The sequence below is a fragment of the Dermochelys coriacea genome, chromosome 9 (genome assembly GCF_009764565.3).
Source record: "Dermochelys coriacea isolate rDerCor1 chromosome 9, rDerCor1.pri.v4, whole genome shotgun sequence".
Taxonomy (NCBI): domain Eukaryota; kingdom Metazoa; phylum Chordata; order Testudines; family Dermochelyidae; genus Dermochelys; species Dermochelys coriacea.
In genome coordinates, this window is record NC_050076.1 from 8,132,249 (window position 1) to 8,146,349 (window position 14,101).

Consider the following 14,101-nt stretch of genomic DNA (forward strand, 5'->3'; position numbering starts at 1 on the left):
CTGGCCACCTGAGCAATGTGGTTGAGGACAGATGGGGGCTCCCAGCAGGAGGCCCCATTTTTTAATGTCCGATGTGTGTATTAACTTGTGGGTGGCTCTGTCTAAATGGGCTGCGTTCCTTATTTCACCTTTTGTGACACTTCCCTCTTCGCCAGTCAGAAGCGGCAGTGAACACAAGTAGGAAAGCATGGGGTGGGGTAGAGAGCATTGCCAGTCACCAGTGGGGACTGCTTCTTTGAAATCTGGTGACTGTTGTCTCAGTGCAGCCCATAAAGGGTCGGTATAATCCTTGCTTAGCCTAATGTCCTTATCACGGAGTCTCTAGGAAAATTCTCTTTCCCCCCTGCTACCCCACTGTGCCTGACTCCTCCCCCTCATTCAGCCATCAGCAAGGTGAGCTAGAATGCCTATGCTCACTACTTGTGGGTGCCTTGTAAGTGTGGGCACATGGCAATTTTGTGTGTTCACCCACAGCTATCTGCACATTCACCCTTGTCCTTGTTTTTCCTCAAAGTGTTGTGTTGCACCTGTGAAGCTTGGTTTGATCCTGTCGTCAATGACCTTATGCTCAACTCTAGCGTGGTGATTTGGGGATTTCCTGGGATATTGCCTGGTGGGAAGCAGGAGAGAGGACTGGTTTCCAACACTACTAGGAAAGGCAAGTCCTCCTTTATTTTCAGGTAGGTCTGTGAGACCTACAGTGCAGAGTGTGTTAGATAGAGAGACAACTAGAGACCAGAAGACAAATGTGAGCACTTTGGTCCAAATCCTCAAAGGTATTTAGGTGCCTGACTCACATTGATACCAATGGAAATTAGGCACCTAAATACCTTTGAGGAACTGGACCATTGTACAAACATCTGAACTTGGGCTGGGTGGAAACTGAGTTCATTAGATACAAGAGGATCTATTTTGCCCATGCTAGACCTGGCAGGCCCCACTATCGTGAGCTGTGAAGGAAATTCACTCACCACCTGCACCCTAATATTGGCACACATGCTCAGAACTGTAGGATCCCCTCTGGTGGGTCAGCATAGCTTTTAATCTTCTGGATCTCAAGTAAGAGACAACACCAATAAAAAGGAGACAGTAAACTAGTAGCAGAAAGTTGATAGGAGGGAACAATCTGGAATTGTTTCTTGAGGCAAAGTTAATGGCAGTGGATGCGGTGCTGCTGGAGGTTCTGTCTTTTGGCTGAGGAGTAATACCAAAGTCCTAACCACTTGTGTTCAATAAGGTTCCCGTGGCTGGTTTTGCATGAGTTGGGTTTGACTGACTAACTTCCAGCAAGGATAATTACATTCCGTCTCCCCAAATTGCTTGTGCAGAGGCAGTTGGACACAACATTCTGTTCATGTCTTGCCCTAAACTACTCTGCATTGCCACTGGACACTGTTAAACATTCCACCCCAGGTTACATTCCACCCCAGGACTGGGAGTGATATCACAGGTGAGTTTAGGAATTCCCATATATTCCATAGGTGCAGGAACTAGAGGTGCTGCCTCACCTCCATCTTGAAGTGGTTTCCATCACATACAGGGTTTACAGTTTGTTTCAGTGACTGTCAGCACCCCCACTATACAAATTGTTCCAGCACCCCGATGTATCTTACTTTAAAAAAAAAAAGTGTTAAAGTTGCAAAGTAAAGCATTCAAAGCCAGGCTGCCTGCACAACTAGCTCTGCTTCTTTGTGTGTGTGCCTTATGATAATCTGTAATTATAAATACAGTTTTTCTGCAGGATCCCTGCCTCACACAGTGTACTAGATGGCTGTTGCTCGATGAACGAGGCAGCTGTTCAATATTTATTTTTATCCTCTTCATTCAGTTTATGGCCTCTGGGCCCATACACTGCTCATCCTCCAACTCCTACAATGAGTTAGGCAGTGGTCCTATGGACCCTGAATTAATTTGTTACATGCTACAAAACTTCAGCAGCAAATGAAGTTTGGGTCCTCTGTACTCCTGCCTCATTCCATGTCCAGCCTGGTCAATAAATGAGGCTAGGTCTATAGAAAAGTAATAGTATGTGATCATGGAATTGAAGAGTATGGAACAACTCCTCAGCTGACGTAAATTGGCATGCTGCCCTGATTTTCACCAGCTTAAGATCAAACCCTTTTGTGTGAAATTTCCTACTTTTTTTATAATGAACAAAACTCCTGTATTGTGTTCAGTGTTAGAAAGCTCTGTCCTGTATAATATGTGCAGTCAATGAGGTAGAAGCCCTGGCTTCATTCTACATGCACCATCACAGACAATATCCCCCCCACACCATGGCCTTAAAATTTATTTCCTGCTTTACTTTCTAACACATGCATGTGAAAGTCCACTGTAATGTTATGAGATCACCTTTTCAGTGGAAGTTTCCACTGGGTTTGCCTATGTACCTGTGTGTAGTGCAAATGAAGCATTGGCAGATTGTTACATATTAAAAAAAAACATTGCATATGCAAAACCATTATAACTTAGGAAAATTAGACAGAAATATACATGCTGAATTTCAGCAGAACATGCAAAAGTTTGACAAAGTTACAAGCTTCTGAAGATGACCCTTCAGGCTCTAAGCACTTGAGCATCCTTAACTATTCCCATTACTCCAGCTAGAATACAGTCAGGCAAGTGCTTTGGGATTCATTATTTATTTTTAAAAAATACAGTAGGAATAAACTCTCAGGAATATTGTGAGTCTTAATGAATGTTTAAATGAAAGTTCTGAGATCCGTGGATGAAAGAAGCTTATATTTCATTATCATTGCCTGATCTCACAGACACTCTGGGCCAAATTCAGATCTGGTTTAAGTAGATTTAACTCTGTTGTCTTCAGTAGATTTCCACCTCCTTACACTAGGCCTGGATTTGGCCCTTCTCTCAATATCTACTACAGATGCTGTTGACCACTCACCTTCCCTGGCTGTTTCCCAACACACAGCTTATTCCCCTGGATTTTGAATCAGTTGATCCATAGCAGGGATGCTGGCTCTTTAAATTACCATTCTCTTTCCCCTGCCAGCTGAAACAGATATTAACAACAGCTTCCTTAGGTAGAAGTGACAAGCAGGAGTGGGGTAGGAGGCAGAAAGAGCTAGCAAGTTGTGCTTCCCTCTGTGCCATTTGATAGGCAATCCAGAATAAGAGAAAGGGGCTGGCACCCTGCTCATATGAGGGGACCTGACCTGTCTTGCAGGGGATGCTGTGGAGAGAGCAGCAAGAACCCACAGTCTTTGCAGTCACTGCCACAGACCATTTGCTTCCCAGTGGGGCAATAAGAGGAGGAGGATGGGGGAGACAGGGTGAGGACCTGTGGATCTGTTTTTATTCATTACCAACTGGCTCACTGCAGCCTACATAAAACATGAGAAGACCAGATGGGACTTGTTTACTTTGGTAGACTAAATGTAAAGACTGTTGATAAAAAGCAGCCAGTACAGCCTCTCTGGTAAGTCCCTGGTAAACAGCTAAATGGAGCTCTGGCCAATCAGAGGCCTGGCAAATAGCGGGCTCACTGGTTGCGCTTAAGCACACTGTCTTGGGAACAAGTGGAGTGGCTCTGAGGTGAAAATGTGTCTGAGCCCCCCTCAGGTTCCTATGGTTTGCTTGATGCCTTCTTTTCCCTTTGCTAATGCTCAAGGGTCCTAGTGAGAGCATGATCAGAACAGATGTACATCAGCTTGGCTTCCCAATGCCAGCGGGCACTTTGAGCAGTGGGAGTGTCCCTCTGGCAGTTCCCTATTCGGATGACTGTGCTCTAGAACCTCACCAGAGCTCTAATGCTAACCTGGTGTGATCATCCTCAGAGCAATTTTAATGACACCTGGAACTACAGCACCACAATAGTGCCAGGACTCAAATTCCCAGCCCCTGAGCCCAGAAGGACCTGTACATCAGGGTGAAATCCTGGCTCTGTTCAAGTCAATGGGACTTTTGAAATTGACTTGAACAGAGGCAGGATTTCACTCCAGGACTCTAGTGTTAGGAATCACACTCCCAGCTCCTAAATGCAGCAGGGTCCACACCCCGGGCTGGATTACTACCAAGATTCACACTCCGCAGCCTCCTCAGATCTGTGCACTAATCTAAGTTGTCTGGTAATTACATTTATGGGATGTGTAGGTGGATGGCATGGTAATGGCAATCTCATATAATCTATGTTTTCCTGGGTTGTATGTACTTTCTAAGGGTCATCTGTAAAGCTCCGGGACATCGTCCGCATCCTTTGTAGCCACTGCTCTCTTCACTGTGATTGACTTGATCACAACTCTGTCTCCTCAGACTTGTTTTGGGTTTATCACTCCTCCACTTCAGCATCTCCATTTTCCACGTGGTGTAAGGTGCTCCAAACAGATGCATCCTTGACCCATAAATTGTGGGTACATGGAATCTTAAATTACAGTCTGTCTCATAAACCTGAAATTCCTGAGATGAAGGCCACTGGAGTGAGATGAAACCAAATGCTTTGTTTCCATCTGGCCTTGCCCTTTTCTCTTAGCCTGTTGCACTGAGAGCAGCTAATCTATAGCACACGCTAGTGATACTGGGATGTCTCTATCCATTATGCTTCTGGGTGAATCAAGAGTGGGAGCTGAGGTGAGGTATGTAGCAAGCTGGATGGGCACAGACTAAATACTTGCATGTGTCTGGAGAAGAAAGACCCAAGGAATCTCTTTGCAGGAAAGATGCATTACGGCTTATCCAAATGTTTTATGGAATGTTGATTTGATCAGTTTGGGGATCCATTCACTTACAACTGCGAAGAAGCTCAGCTCTGGCTGGACACTGAGCAAGAATCTTTTTCTTATTCCAGGACTATGCAATCTCTTCCCATGAAGGGGTGAGGGATATTAGTGGAAGAGGGGCCAAACAGTCCCTTCACGTAAGCAGTGAAGCCTGTTGGTTCAGGCAGTCCTTCCACGTGAGTCTTGAGGCATGTTGTGGAAATAACATTACATTTCACATCTTGTTCAGGAAAATCCTTTGGCCAAAGCAATAATTTTGGAGAAGTCTCTCAGTCGATATGGGAAACCGGAAGTAGGAATGGGGTGGGAAAGTTTGATAGCCTCAGGGATGGGCTGGTGTCCTGATCTTTTGGTATCATTCATGGACTTTTCTCAGGGTAAGTGACCACAGGTGGAAGGTGGGCATAGCCTGGGAGCTGCTGTGGCCAGAAGTGGACTCTGCATGATCTGCCTGAGGGCATTGTGGAGATCCCAGGTTTCCGAGGGATGCATTCCTTCCCCCGCTCTGTTGTCTCAGTTTTAGTGTTGTCCTTGTTGTTAATTATTAATCCCCCAACAAACAGAGACTCCAGTCTGTTTTGTCCTAGCTACTCTGTGTGTTTTTTTTCCCTTCACTTGTTTATCAATTACCCAGGTAACCTTTGTGGGTGGCTGACGGGGATGGGAACAGCTGATACTGCGTGTGCTCTGAGGCTGAAGTATGGTTTGGTGTCTCCTGATGTCCAGTCCCTAAGACAGCAGAAGAGAGCATGGAGCATAGTCTGGGATTAATCTTCTTTTGCCTTCAGTGTCCATATAGGCCCCCTCTGGAGATCTTAGCAGCTAGGACTGGTTTCATTGGAAAGTTTAGGCTGAGTGCTCAGCTGCTGCTGACATGGAAAAATAAACAGAGAGCAAGCGCATGGCTATTTGATCCCAACCATGCTTAGAATCAGTCCTTGTGTTGCTCTTTTCCTCCCAGTCAAAATCCATTCCGAAGGGCTGCGGAAACTGGGACTTTTCTCTTAATTTCAGTTAAATACAGGGACTGAGGAAGTCCTCACTCTGCTTAGTGTGTGGGCTTATTTAATTCTGCTGCTGTTGTGGCCAGTGAGCACACCCTGAGTGGCTGCTCAGCCTGGCAGCATGATGCTACCTTCCTCAGGTCCCTACCCAAGGATTGTTTTTTGAGAACCAACAGTATGCTCAGCCCTGTACAAAACATAAGACAGCGCAGTCTTGCAATAAAGTCTAGATGCAGACAATGCAGAGTTCAGAGACCCACTCTAGTGAGTGCTGGTGTGAGCTTGAGGTGCTGGAGGAATCGTGCAATGCTCATTATTGGAAGGCTTGCCAGAAAAAATACTGTGAAGAGGGATTTGAAAGCAGAGAAGGAGGTGGTTTGGTGCACCAACAGAGCGAGCTTCTTCCAAGTATAAGAGCGTAATGGCATGGAGAAGGCATGAAGGTGGGCATGGAGGAAGGATACAGAGAGGGAAATTAGGGTAGTGCCTTAGTAGGAGCAAAGGAAAGAGCAGGAGAAATGAAGGCAGAAACATATACATGATCCTGGAGGTGAAGATGATGGATGAGAAGTATGTAATACAGCAGGCTAGGGGAAGTCAAGGAGGGGGCTCAGAGGTGGAGTGGAATGGTCAGAGAAGTGTGAGAGGAGAATTTGGTATTGCACTTTAAATAGATTGGAGGGGAGCAAGATGAGATTCAGGGAATCTCTAGAGGGAAAAATTGAATAGCTGAGATGAGAGAGGACCAAGGCCCAGGTGAGAGTTTTAGATGAAGGTTGGGATGGAGATGAAAGGACAGTAGAGAAGTTGCAGAGTACAAAGTAACAAGAACTGATTAGAACTGAGACATGAGGAGAGAAGGGGAGAAAGGAGTTGAATGGTACTCCGGGGCTGTACACTTGAGTGATTGGGAAGATAGTGGAATTATCAAGGGTGACAGAAGAGAGAGTTTGAGATGAAAGATGAGAAGATCCAGGATAGCAAAGGATCATGGAAGCCCAAGAAGCAGAGAGAGGGGGTGAGGAGGAATTGAGGAAGGAAGAATACTGTAATGTCACCAGCTTCATTGTGCAATATTTTAATCTTGCGGTTGACTTATTCCAGACTTCTGAAGCTCTCCTGATAGTTAAAGACAGCATTTGGTCTGATCTCTCCTTGCCTCCAAACTTCAATGCTTGCTTGTGTTGTTTCACCTTCTCTCGATAGCCCCAGCTGGCAGGACCTGGTAGCTGTGCCTAGAGACCATGCCAGGCTTGTATTCTCTAGCTACCTGGACAGCTCTCCCTCTGAAGAGCTCATGCATAAAGGCCTGTGCCAACGGGTACTCCCTGGGAGTCACTGCTCACCTCACTTACATCAACTCAGAGGAGGATCCTGTAGAAGGTAAGATGCGTCTATTTAGAGCTAAAGAATAAGTTGTACCTAGTTAACTAGCAGATTGCTGGTATATAGGAGCAGATCTGACCTATCTTGGTGTGGAGCAGTGCTGCACCCACCCTCCTCTACCTGTTCATCTTTAGTCTCTTGAACTCTTGCCTCTACTTAGTGATCTAAAGGAGAAGACCCACTAGGACAGTCAGTATAGGGAACTGATATACGCAGAACCAAACTTAGCATGTTCCCATAAGAGGCAGTGGAATACGCATGCTTGAGCTAGGACATGAATGCTGGATTGGCAGAAGAATCCTTCCCAAACCTAGCACAGCCCATGAGTAATGGCTTGTCTACATTGGCACTTTTCAGCTTTGCAACTTTCTCACTCAGGGGTGTGAAAAAACACCCCCCCCGAGCGCTGCAGGTTTCAACGCTGTAAAGTGCCAGTGTAGACAGAGCCGCGCTCCCAGTGCTGGTAGCTATTCCCCTCGAGGAGGTGGTTTTTGTAGAGCGCAACTACACAAGCCATGTTAAAGCACTGCTGCAGCACTGCTTTAACATTGCCAGTGAAGATGTGCCCTAAGAAGAGGTGGAAGCACTGGGCTTTCCTTCTTCCTGACCATATCATAGGTGAATCTGGGCTGGTTTGCATCCAGGAGGCACTGATCCAGTCACCTTTCAACAAATACCCAGGCTGTTGTGCATTTAAATGGCTAGGCACTCTCTTATGCATTAAGTAGATACTAAAATGGATCTAGAGCAGTTTCCTAGTTGCCTTACTGGACCCTGAAGGTTAAAAATCCCTTATGGAAGGACTGATTAGCTCAGAGGGGACTGGAACTGGGATACAAAACCTTGCATCACTAGGTCAACTGCTCCATTCTGTCCACGTTGGGAGTAGTGACCAAAAGTCATTTCCATGTGTTGCCTGTTCAGTGGTTTAGGAGGTGAAGTGAGTTAGTGAGTCTCAGTCCAATTTCCAGAGTGCAGATGTCCACATCACAAAAGCCACCATCAGATTTGACCCCCTTGTTGGGAGCTATGAACCGAATAAACAAACCGAGTCTGAACTCTTCTCTCCACAATAGAAGGGTTGCCTTCAGGGCAGAGATAAGACATGTGAGGGAGTGTGGAACATGGGAGAAGCTGATGTTGCAATTGCTGGTGCTGTAGCAACGCTAAGGATAAATGGAGATGGATGCTCTCCAGGACCTTTCACCAGCACTAAAGCAGAATTTGTGGTGAAGAGCTAATACATCACGTAGTGCAGGCTGGGAATGTTGAGCCTAAGGTTGGAATCTATTCTGAGTCAGGCTGGTTTCTGTCTGGTAGCTCTTGCGATTTCAGCCTCAGAGTTCTTTCTCCGCTGCCCCCTATAGGCGTGTTCATCTATCCCCTGGAAGAGTCTGAGGTGGTAGTGGGTTTTGAAGCTGTGACAGGAAGCAGAAGCATCACCTTCCAGATCCAGAATCGACACCGAGCAGAGGACTGCTGCGTTAACTGCAGCCCCAGTTTGGGCCAGCCATTGCTCTGCGCCAACGGTAAGTATGCTGGGTAGTGTGACGTCACCTAGCCTAATTAGGACAAGGGTATGGCTAAAATGATGTCGAAGCCAAGGATTGCTCAAATAAAATAAGCATAGATGGAATCCAAGAGCTTCCTGAGGGCTGAGAAGTTACCTGTAGCATAAGTGCTGACTTTTATTTTTCCACGTGGGTGCTCCGCCCCACTCAAGGCCCCACCCTCCGTCCACCTCTTCCTGCCCCCCGACCTCAGAAATCTTGACTACTAGTGCCCCTCTTCCATGTACATTGGCCAAACCGGACAGTCTCTATGCAAAAGAATAAATGGACACACATCTGACATCAGGAATCGTAACATTCAAAAACTGTTAGGAGAACACTTCAACCTCTCTGGCCATTCAGTAAAAGACTTAAGGGTGGCAATTTTGCAACAGAAAAGCTTCAAAAACAGACTCCAATGAGAAACTGCTGAGCTTGAATTAATATGCAAACTAGATACCATTAACTTGGGTTTGAATAGAGACTGGGAGTGGCTGGGTCAGTACAGATATTGAATCTATTTCCGCATGTTAAGTATCCTCACACCTTCTTGTCAACTGTCTAGATGGGCCATCTTGATTATCACTACAAAAGTTTTTTTCTCCTGCTGATGATAGCTCATCTTAATTAATTAGCCTCTTATAGTTTGTATGGCAACTTCTACCTTCTCTGTATATCTATATCTATATATCTATATCTATATATATATAATCTTCTTACTATATGTTCCATTCTATGCATCCGATGAAGTAGGCTGTAGCCCACGAAAGCTTATGCTCTGATAAATTTGTTAGTCTCTAAGGTGTCACAAGTACTCCTGTTCTTTTTGCGGATACAGACCAACACGGCTGCTACTCTGAAACTTGACTACTAAACCAACCCTGTCTCTATTTTCAAGACAAGGTTTTTTTGAGGGCCTTTTTCCCCCTAATCACCTTTTTCTTACCCTAACCTATTCTGTTGTGCTCCCAGCACACTGTTCTATATGTACGTGCAATGGTGGAAAGGAACAAATTTTCACACCCAGATCCAGTCTTTCAGCCCCACAAAGTCAGCAGTTACCCTGGTTTTGGGGAATTAGGAATGTAAAGGATCATTTTATTTTTAAAGGTGATTTGTAAAGGGGCAATAACTGAGACTATGCCTTTGTTTGATTTTCTTCTGATGTGTAAAGAAGGCATAAAGATTTGGGGTTCTTAGGTGTTTTTTGTTTTGTTTATGTGTTTGCTTGTTTTGGGGAGTGAAGATACATTTATGTTGCCACCTTTTATATTAAAAATCCAGGTCCTGTCTAGCCTGGGGGAACTCATGCTTTGTCTTTGTCTAGACTAGAGTTGGTGGTCCTGTTATAATTTGAACTAATTGACTGTGAATGCTAACTGTGTTAATAACTGAGGCTCTCCACAAATGTTTGTTCTGGAGCACAAAGTTTTGTGGTTTGCCTATGCTGAGCCCCCATGTCCTGATACTCTGCAAATGTTTGCATCTAGATTAGCATTTACAGTCACTTTAACAAGCAATTGGCAATCAATTACATCAGGAGGACAAATGCTAGTCCAGACAAAGCCTATGATAATAGGAGAACTATATGTTATCTTGAAATGATAATATCACAAGAGTCAAGAGACAGAAAATTGAGCAATGGAGAAGGGAAGGGATTTTAAATCACACTTTGAAAAACTCTGTTCTGTTTGATTTTGTTAACACCTATTTAACTTCCATGCCAAATGAGTATTTTGGATAAAGGATGCATGGGTGCAAGAGAGGGAGGAGAGAGACAAATTTGCCCCCAGATTTTTACTATCCTGGGGGGGTAGGACAGTCCCCCCCTTGCCCAATGGCACTCCTGTGGACAGACCCTTCCCCACCAGAGCAGAACAGCTCAGCACTGGCAGAAATGTAGGAAGGTAGTGGCAATGATTCTGCATGCCCCATCACCTCCAAATTGTGCCCATGGTGGTTTCCCCTCTCCTGCCACTGCAGTGGGCCCTACACACCCCCAGCCAGGCTCCCTCTGCCTGGACTCACCTAGTGCCGCCTACAGTTGGAGCCGGCTAGGAGCTGGAGCCTGCCCAGGAGATCTACATAGGAGGCGGGGCCACCCAACCCAGGTAAGCAAGATCTCACTGCTGATGATGAGGCTGGGCTTCTGCAGAGCAGAGGGAACCCTGTGCTCCCCCCACCCTGTCTGGAGCAGCTCCCTGAGGCTGCTGGAGGAGGGGTCCCAACCCCCACTGCGGGCTGAAAAGTAGGACTGGGTCAGCCTCTACTGCAACCAGTCCAGAGGCTGCAGAACAGCTGATAGGCGGGGGGGGCTGCATTTGGGGAACAGGACAAACAGCTGATTAGTGCAGTAGCCTACCAGCTGATTGGTGTAGGCGGGGCTACTTAGGAACTGCTGATCCCTGGCTGGGGCTGCAGCACCACTATTGCTGGTGTGTGCTAAGCACCCACTAATTTTTTTGTGTGTGTGCTCCAGGGCTAGAGTATCCATGGAGTCAGCGTCTATGTCATGTAACTTTCAAGGCTGTCTTTGTGCTTCTGGGTGTTAGCTGGGGTGGGGGATTCCAACCTTCCCTGAAAAGGTGATTCCCAAAGCAATGCTGTCACAGCTGGAACTAAGAGGTGCTGAGAGTCTGGCCAGAAACCCCACTCATGAGTTCAGCCAACAAAGTTTGGAGAAGCAGCATGTGAATTTCCGGATGCTGCCAAGGGAACTGAAACACTGAATCCTTTGAGGTTTGTCCAGGACAAATTAAAACCGACTCCTCTCCCAGTCAGGGCAGGTACTGAGGTGAGAGCTATCCTACCTGGGGGTAGGAGGAGTGATGGGGAATGGGAGTTCTCTGAAATAAACTGTTCCCCCTCCCTGAATCCACTGTCCCATAGTTGGACAGTCTGTAATTTGGGGTTGATGATCCCTCCAGTACCAGCATTCTAGGGCCAGCTGGTTTGTCAGGAGTGAGGGCTGATTCTCTTGAACCTGCTGTCTTTGAAAAAGGATAGTCTTCATCCCCATTAACATGTAATTGTTTTCCCTCAGCTTTTGAATATGAGCCTATAGAAACCTCTCTGAGACTCTGTCTCACTCCTATCCTTTGCCTTCGAGCAACTTGAATGTGCCACCAGTTCCAGCTGCCTTGACATCCTCTGCTCTAATTCTCTTGTATCCACTGTTCCCTCTAAGCTGTGCCCGTGCACAACCCAGTGCACACGTCGAAACACCGAATGCACAAAAATTTGCACAGAAGCACAACAATTTGCACAGAAGAAATTTTTTGTGCACACAGCCTGTCAAAAATTTGCACAGAAGAAATTTTTCATGCACATGGCTTGTGAAAAATTAGAGGGAACATTGCTTGTATCCCATACAAACCAGCTTCTGTCCTGTCTCCTCCATTGAAACTGCTGATTTAGCTCATTAATTATCTTCAGGCTCTCCTCTCTTTTCCCCTCCTCTGTCTTCTGCTGCTTGTAACAGTCAATCACTACTGCTTCTTCCTCCAGGACATTTGCTTCTCAGTTCAGTCCTACTGCTCCTCCTATCTCTATGCACTCCTTCAGTGTCTCCCCTAGTGGCTTCTTTTCCTCTTCTTTCCCTCTGTTTATTGACATCTCTCAAGATCCGGGCTCTGTTTTCATTCCCCTTCTCTTCTGCCTCTGTGCTTTTTCCTTGGGTGATCTCATCTGTCCCAGTAGTTTCAGCTACTATCTCTTTGACAGTGACTCCCATGTCTAACTCTGCATCACCCACTCTGCCCCATCTCACATCTGAAGTCTTTCCTCCTGGATATATCTCATCTCCAGTATTTCATTTTGAAAGTGTAGCTCTACATCTCTGGCTGCCCAAATGCCCCCTAGATAATCTCAGTATGTTTGATCCTGAACTCCATGTATTTCCCTAAAACCATCCCCCTCCTTTTTCAGTGATGAAGTCATCTTTCTTCTCTGGGAACCATCCTCCATTCCCTTCTCTCTCTCTCCCGCTCCCCACCATTCAGTGTTAAAAGATCGTTTCAGTTCCTGCTCTATAACATCTCAAAAATCCATCCCTGACTCTCCATTCCCCCACCAAAACCTGCTCTTTGTCATCTCCTGCCATGACTACAGCCTTCTCCTCTCCTCTGGTCTCCCAGATTCTCCCTTCTACTCCATCATGAACACTGAAGCTGACATCCATCCTCCTTTCCTGACCACTCCACTCCTCTGATTGAATTCCTTCCTTTGGCTGCCCCCACCTTCCTCATCCAGTTCGGCATAAAGCTGTTGCAGTTAGTATATCGCTTGTGCGCATGCATACTAGGCTCCTTGCGTTGGTATACTCACCAGATATGCTTTTGTCGATGTACAGTGTGATTGCAACATTGGTAGGTATCCCAGTGTGCAACTTGCTACCATCCAGCGCATTGTCCTTTGGGAAATGTTAGCAATGCATGGTCGGACAGAAAGGAGCGGCGCAGGGGTCACCGGGACTAAGAGGTCAACTTCCCATAATGTCATCTGCAACTGTCTTCATCCCATAATGTCATCTGTATCCCATATTTTTTGCACCTTTTTAAAAAATTCCATGAACCCTTCTCAAAGTCTGCCATCTCTGACATAAGCATGAAACCTGCATACCTCTGCACTATTGTCATGAGTGTTGCAAACACAGGATGCATGATCTTCCGGTATTTGCAGAGCCATAAGAAGAACGGAATCTGTGGGGAATGTGATGATTTCTTGAAGGACAAAGATTGCTGTGGGACATTATGAGAACCAATTAAAGCTTGTAGGTGGTGTTCACGGAGCAGTTTCAGATGATGGAGAACCACTTTTGGGCATGAGGAATGAGCACTGACAGGTGGGAACACATCATAATGCAGGTTGGGATGAGGATCAGTGGCTGCAGAATTTTCAGATGCACAAGGCCACATTCCTGGATCTGTGTGCCAACCTCGCCCCAGCCTTTGCGCAGGGATGCAAAAATGAGAGCTTCACTGAGAGTGGAGAGGCTAGTGACAATTGCACTCTGGAGACTTACAACTCCAGATTGCTACTGGTCAGTGGAAAATCATTTTGGAATTGGGAAATGCACTGTGGGGGCTGTTGTCAGGCAAGTATGCAGGGCCATTAATTGTTTCCTGCTACACAGGACTGTGACTCTTGGCAGTTTGTAGGACACAGTGGATGGATTTGGAGAAATGGGGTTCCCAAATTGGCGTGGAGCGATAGACAGCATGCATCTCCCTATTTAGGCACCAGAGCACCTTGCCACAGAGTACATCAACACAAATGGCTACTTGTCCATGATTATACAAGCATTGATGGATCACCAGGGATGCTTCACTGACATCAGTGTTGGCTTGTTAGGGAAGGTGCATGATGCTGGCATCTTTAAGAACAGGACTGTTCAGAAAGCTACAAGCAGGTACTTTCTTTCCCG

At 46.1% G+C, this 14,101-nt stretch overlaps 1 protein-coding gene across 4 annotated transcripts in view; it reads left to right on the forward strand.

Annotated features, from left to right (window-relative positions):
• The window catches only part of VWA5B2 (von Willebrand factor A domain containing 5B2), a 46,133-nt gene that overhangs the window by 1,291 nt on the left and 30,741 nt on the right, over positions 1–14,101 (forward strand). For all 4 annotated transcript variants that reach the window (XM_038417140.2, XM_038417141.2, XM_038417142.2 and 1 more), the window contains exons 2-3: positions 6,947–7,123; positions 8,494–8,655. In XM_038417140.2, the coding sequence (XP_038273068.1) occupies positions 6,985–7,123; positions 8,494–8,655 (301 nt within the window). In that variant the 5' untranslated portion in view covers positions 6,947–6,984. The remainder of the gene's footprint in view (positions 1–6,946; positions 7,124–8,493; positions 8,656–14,101) is intronic.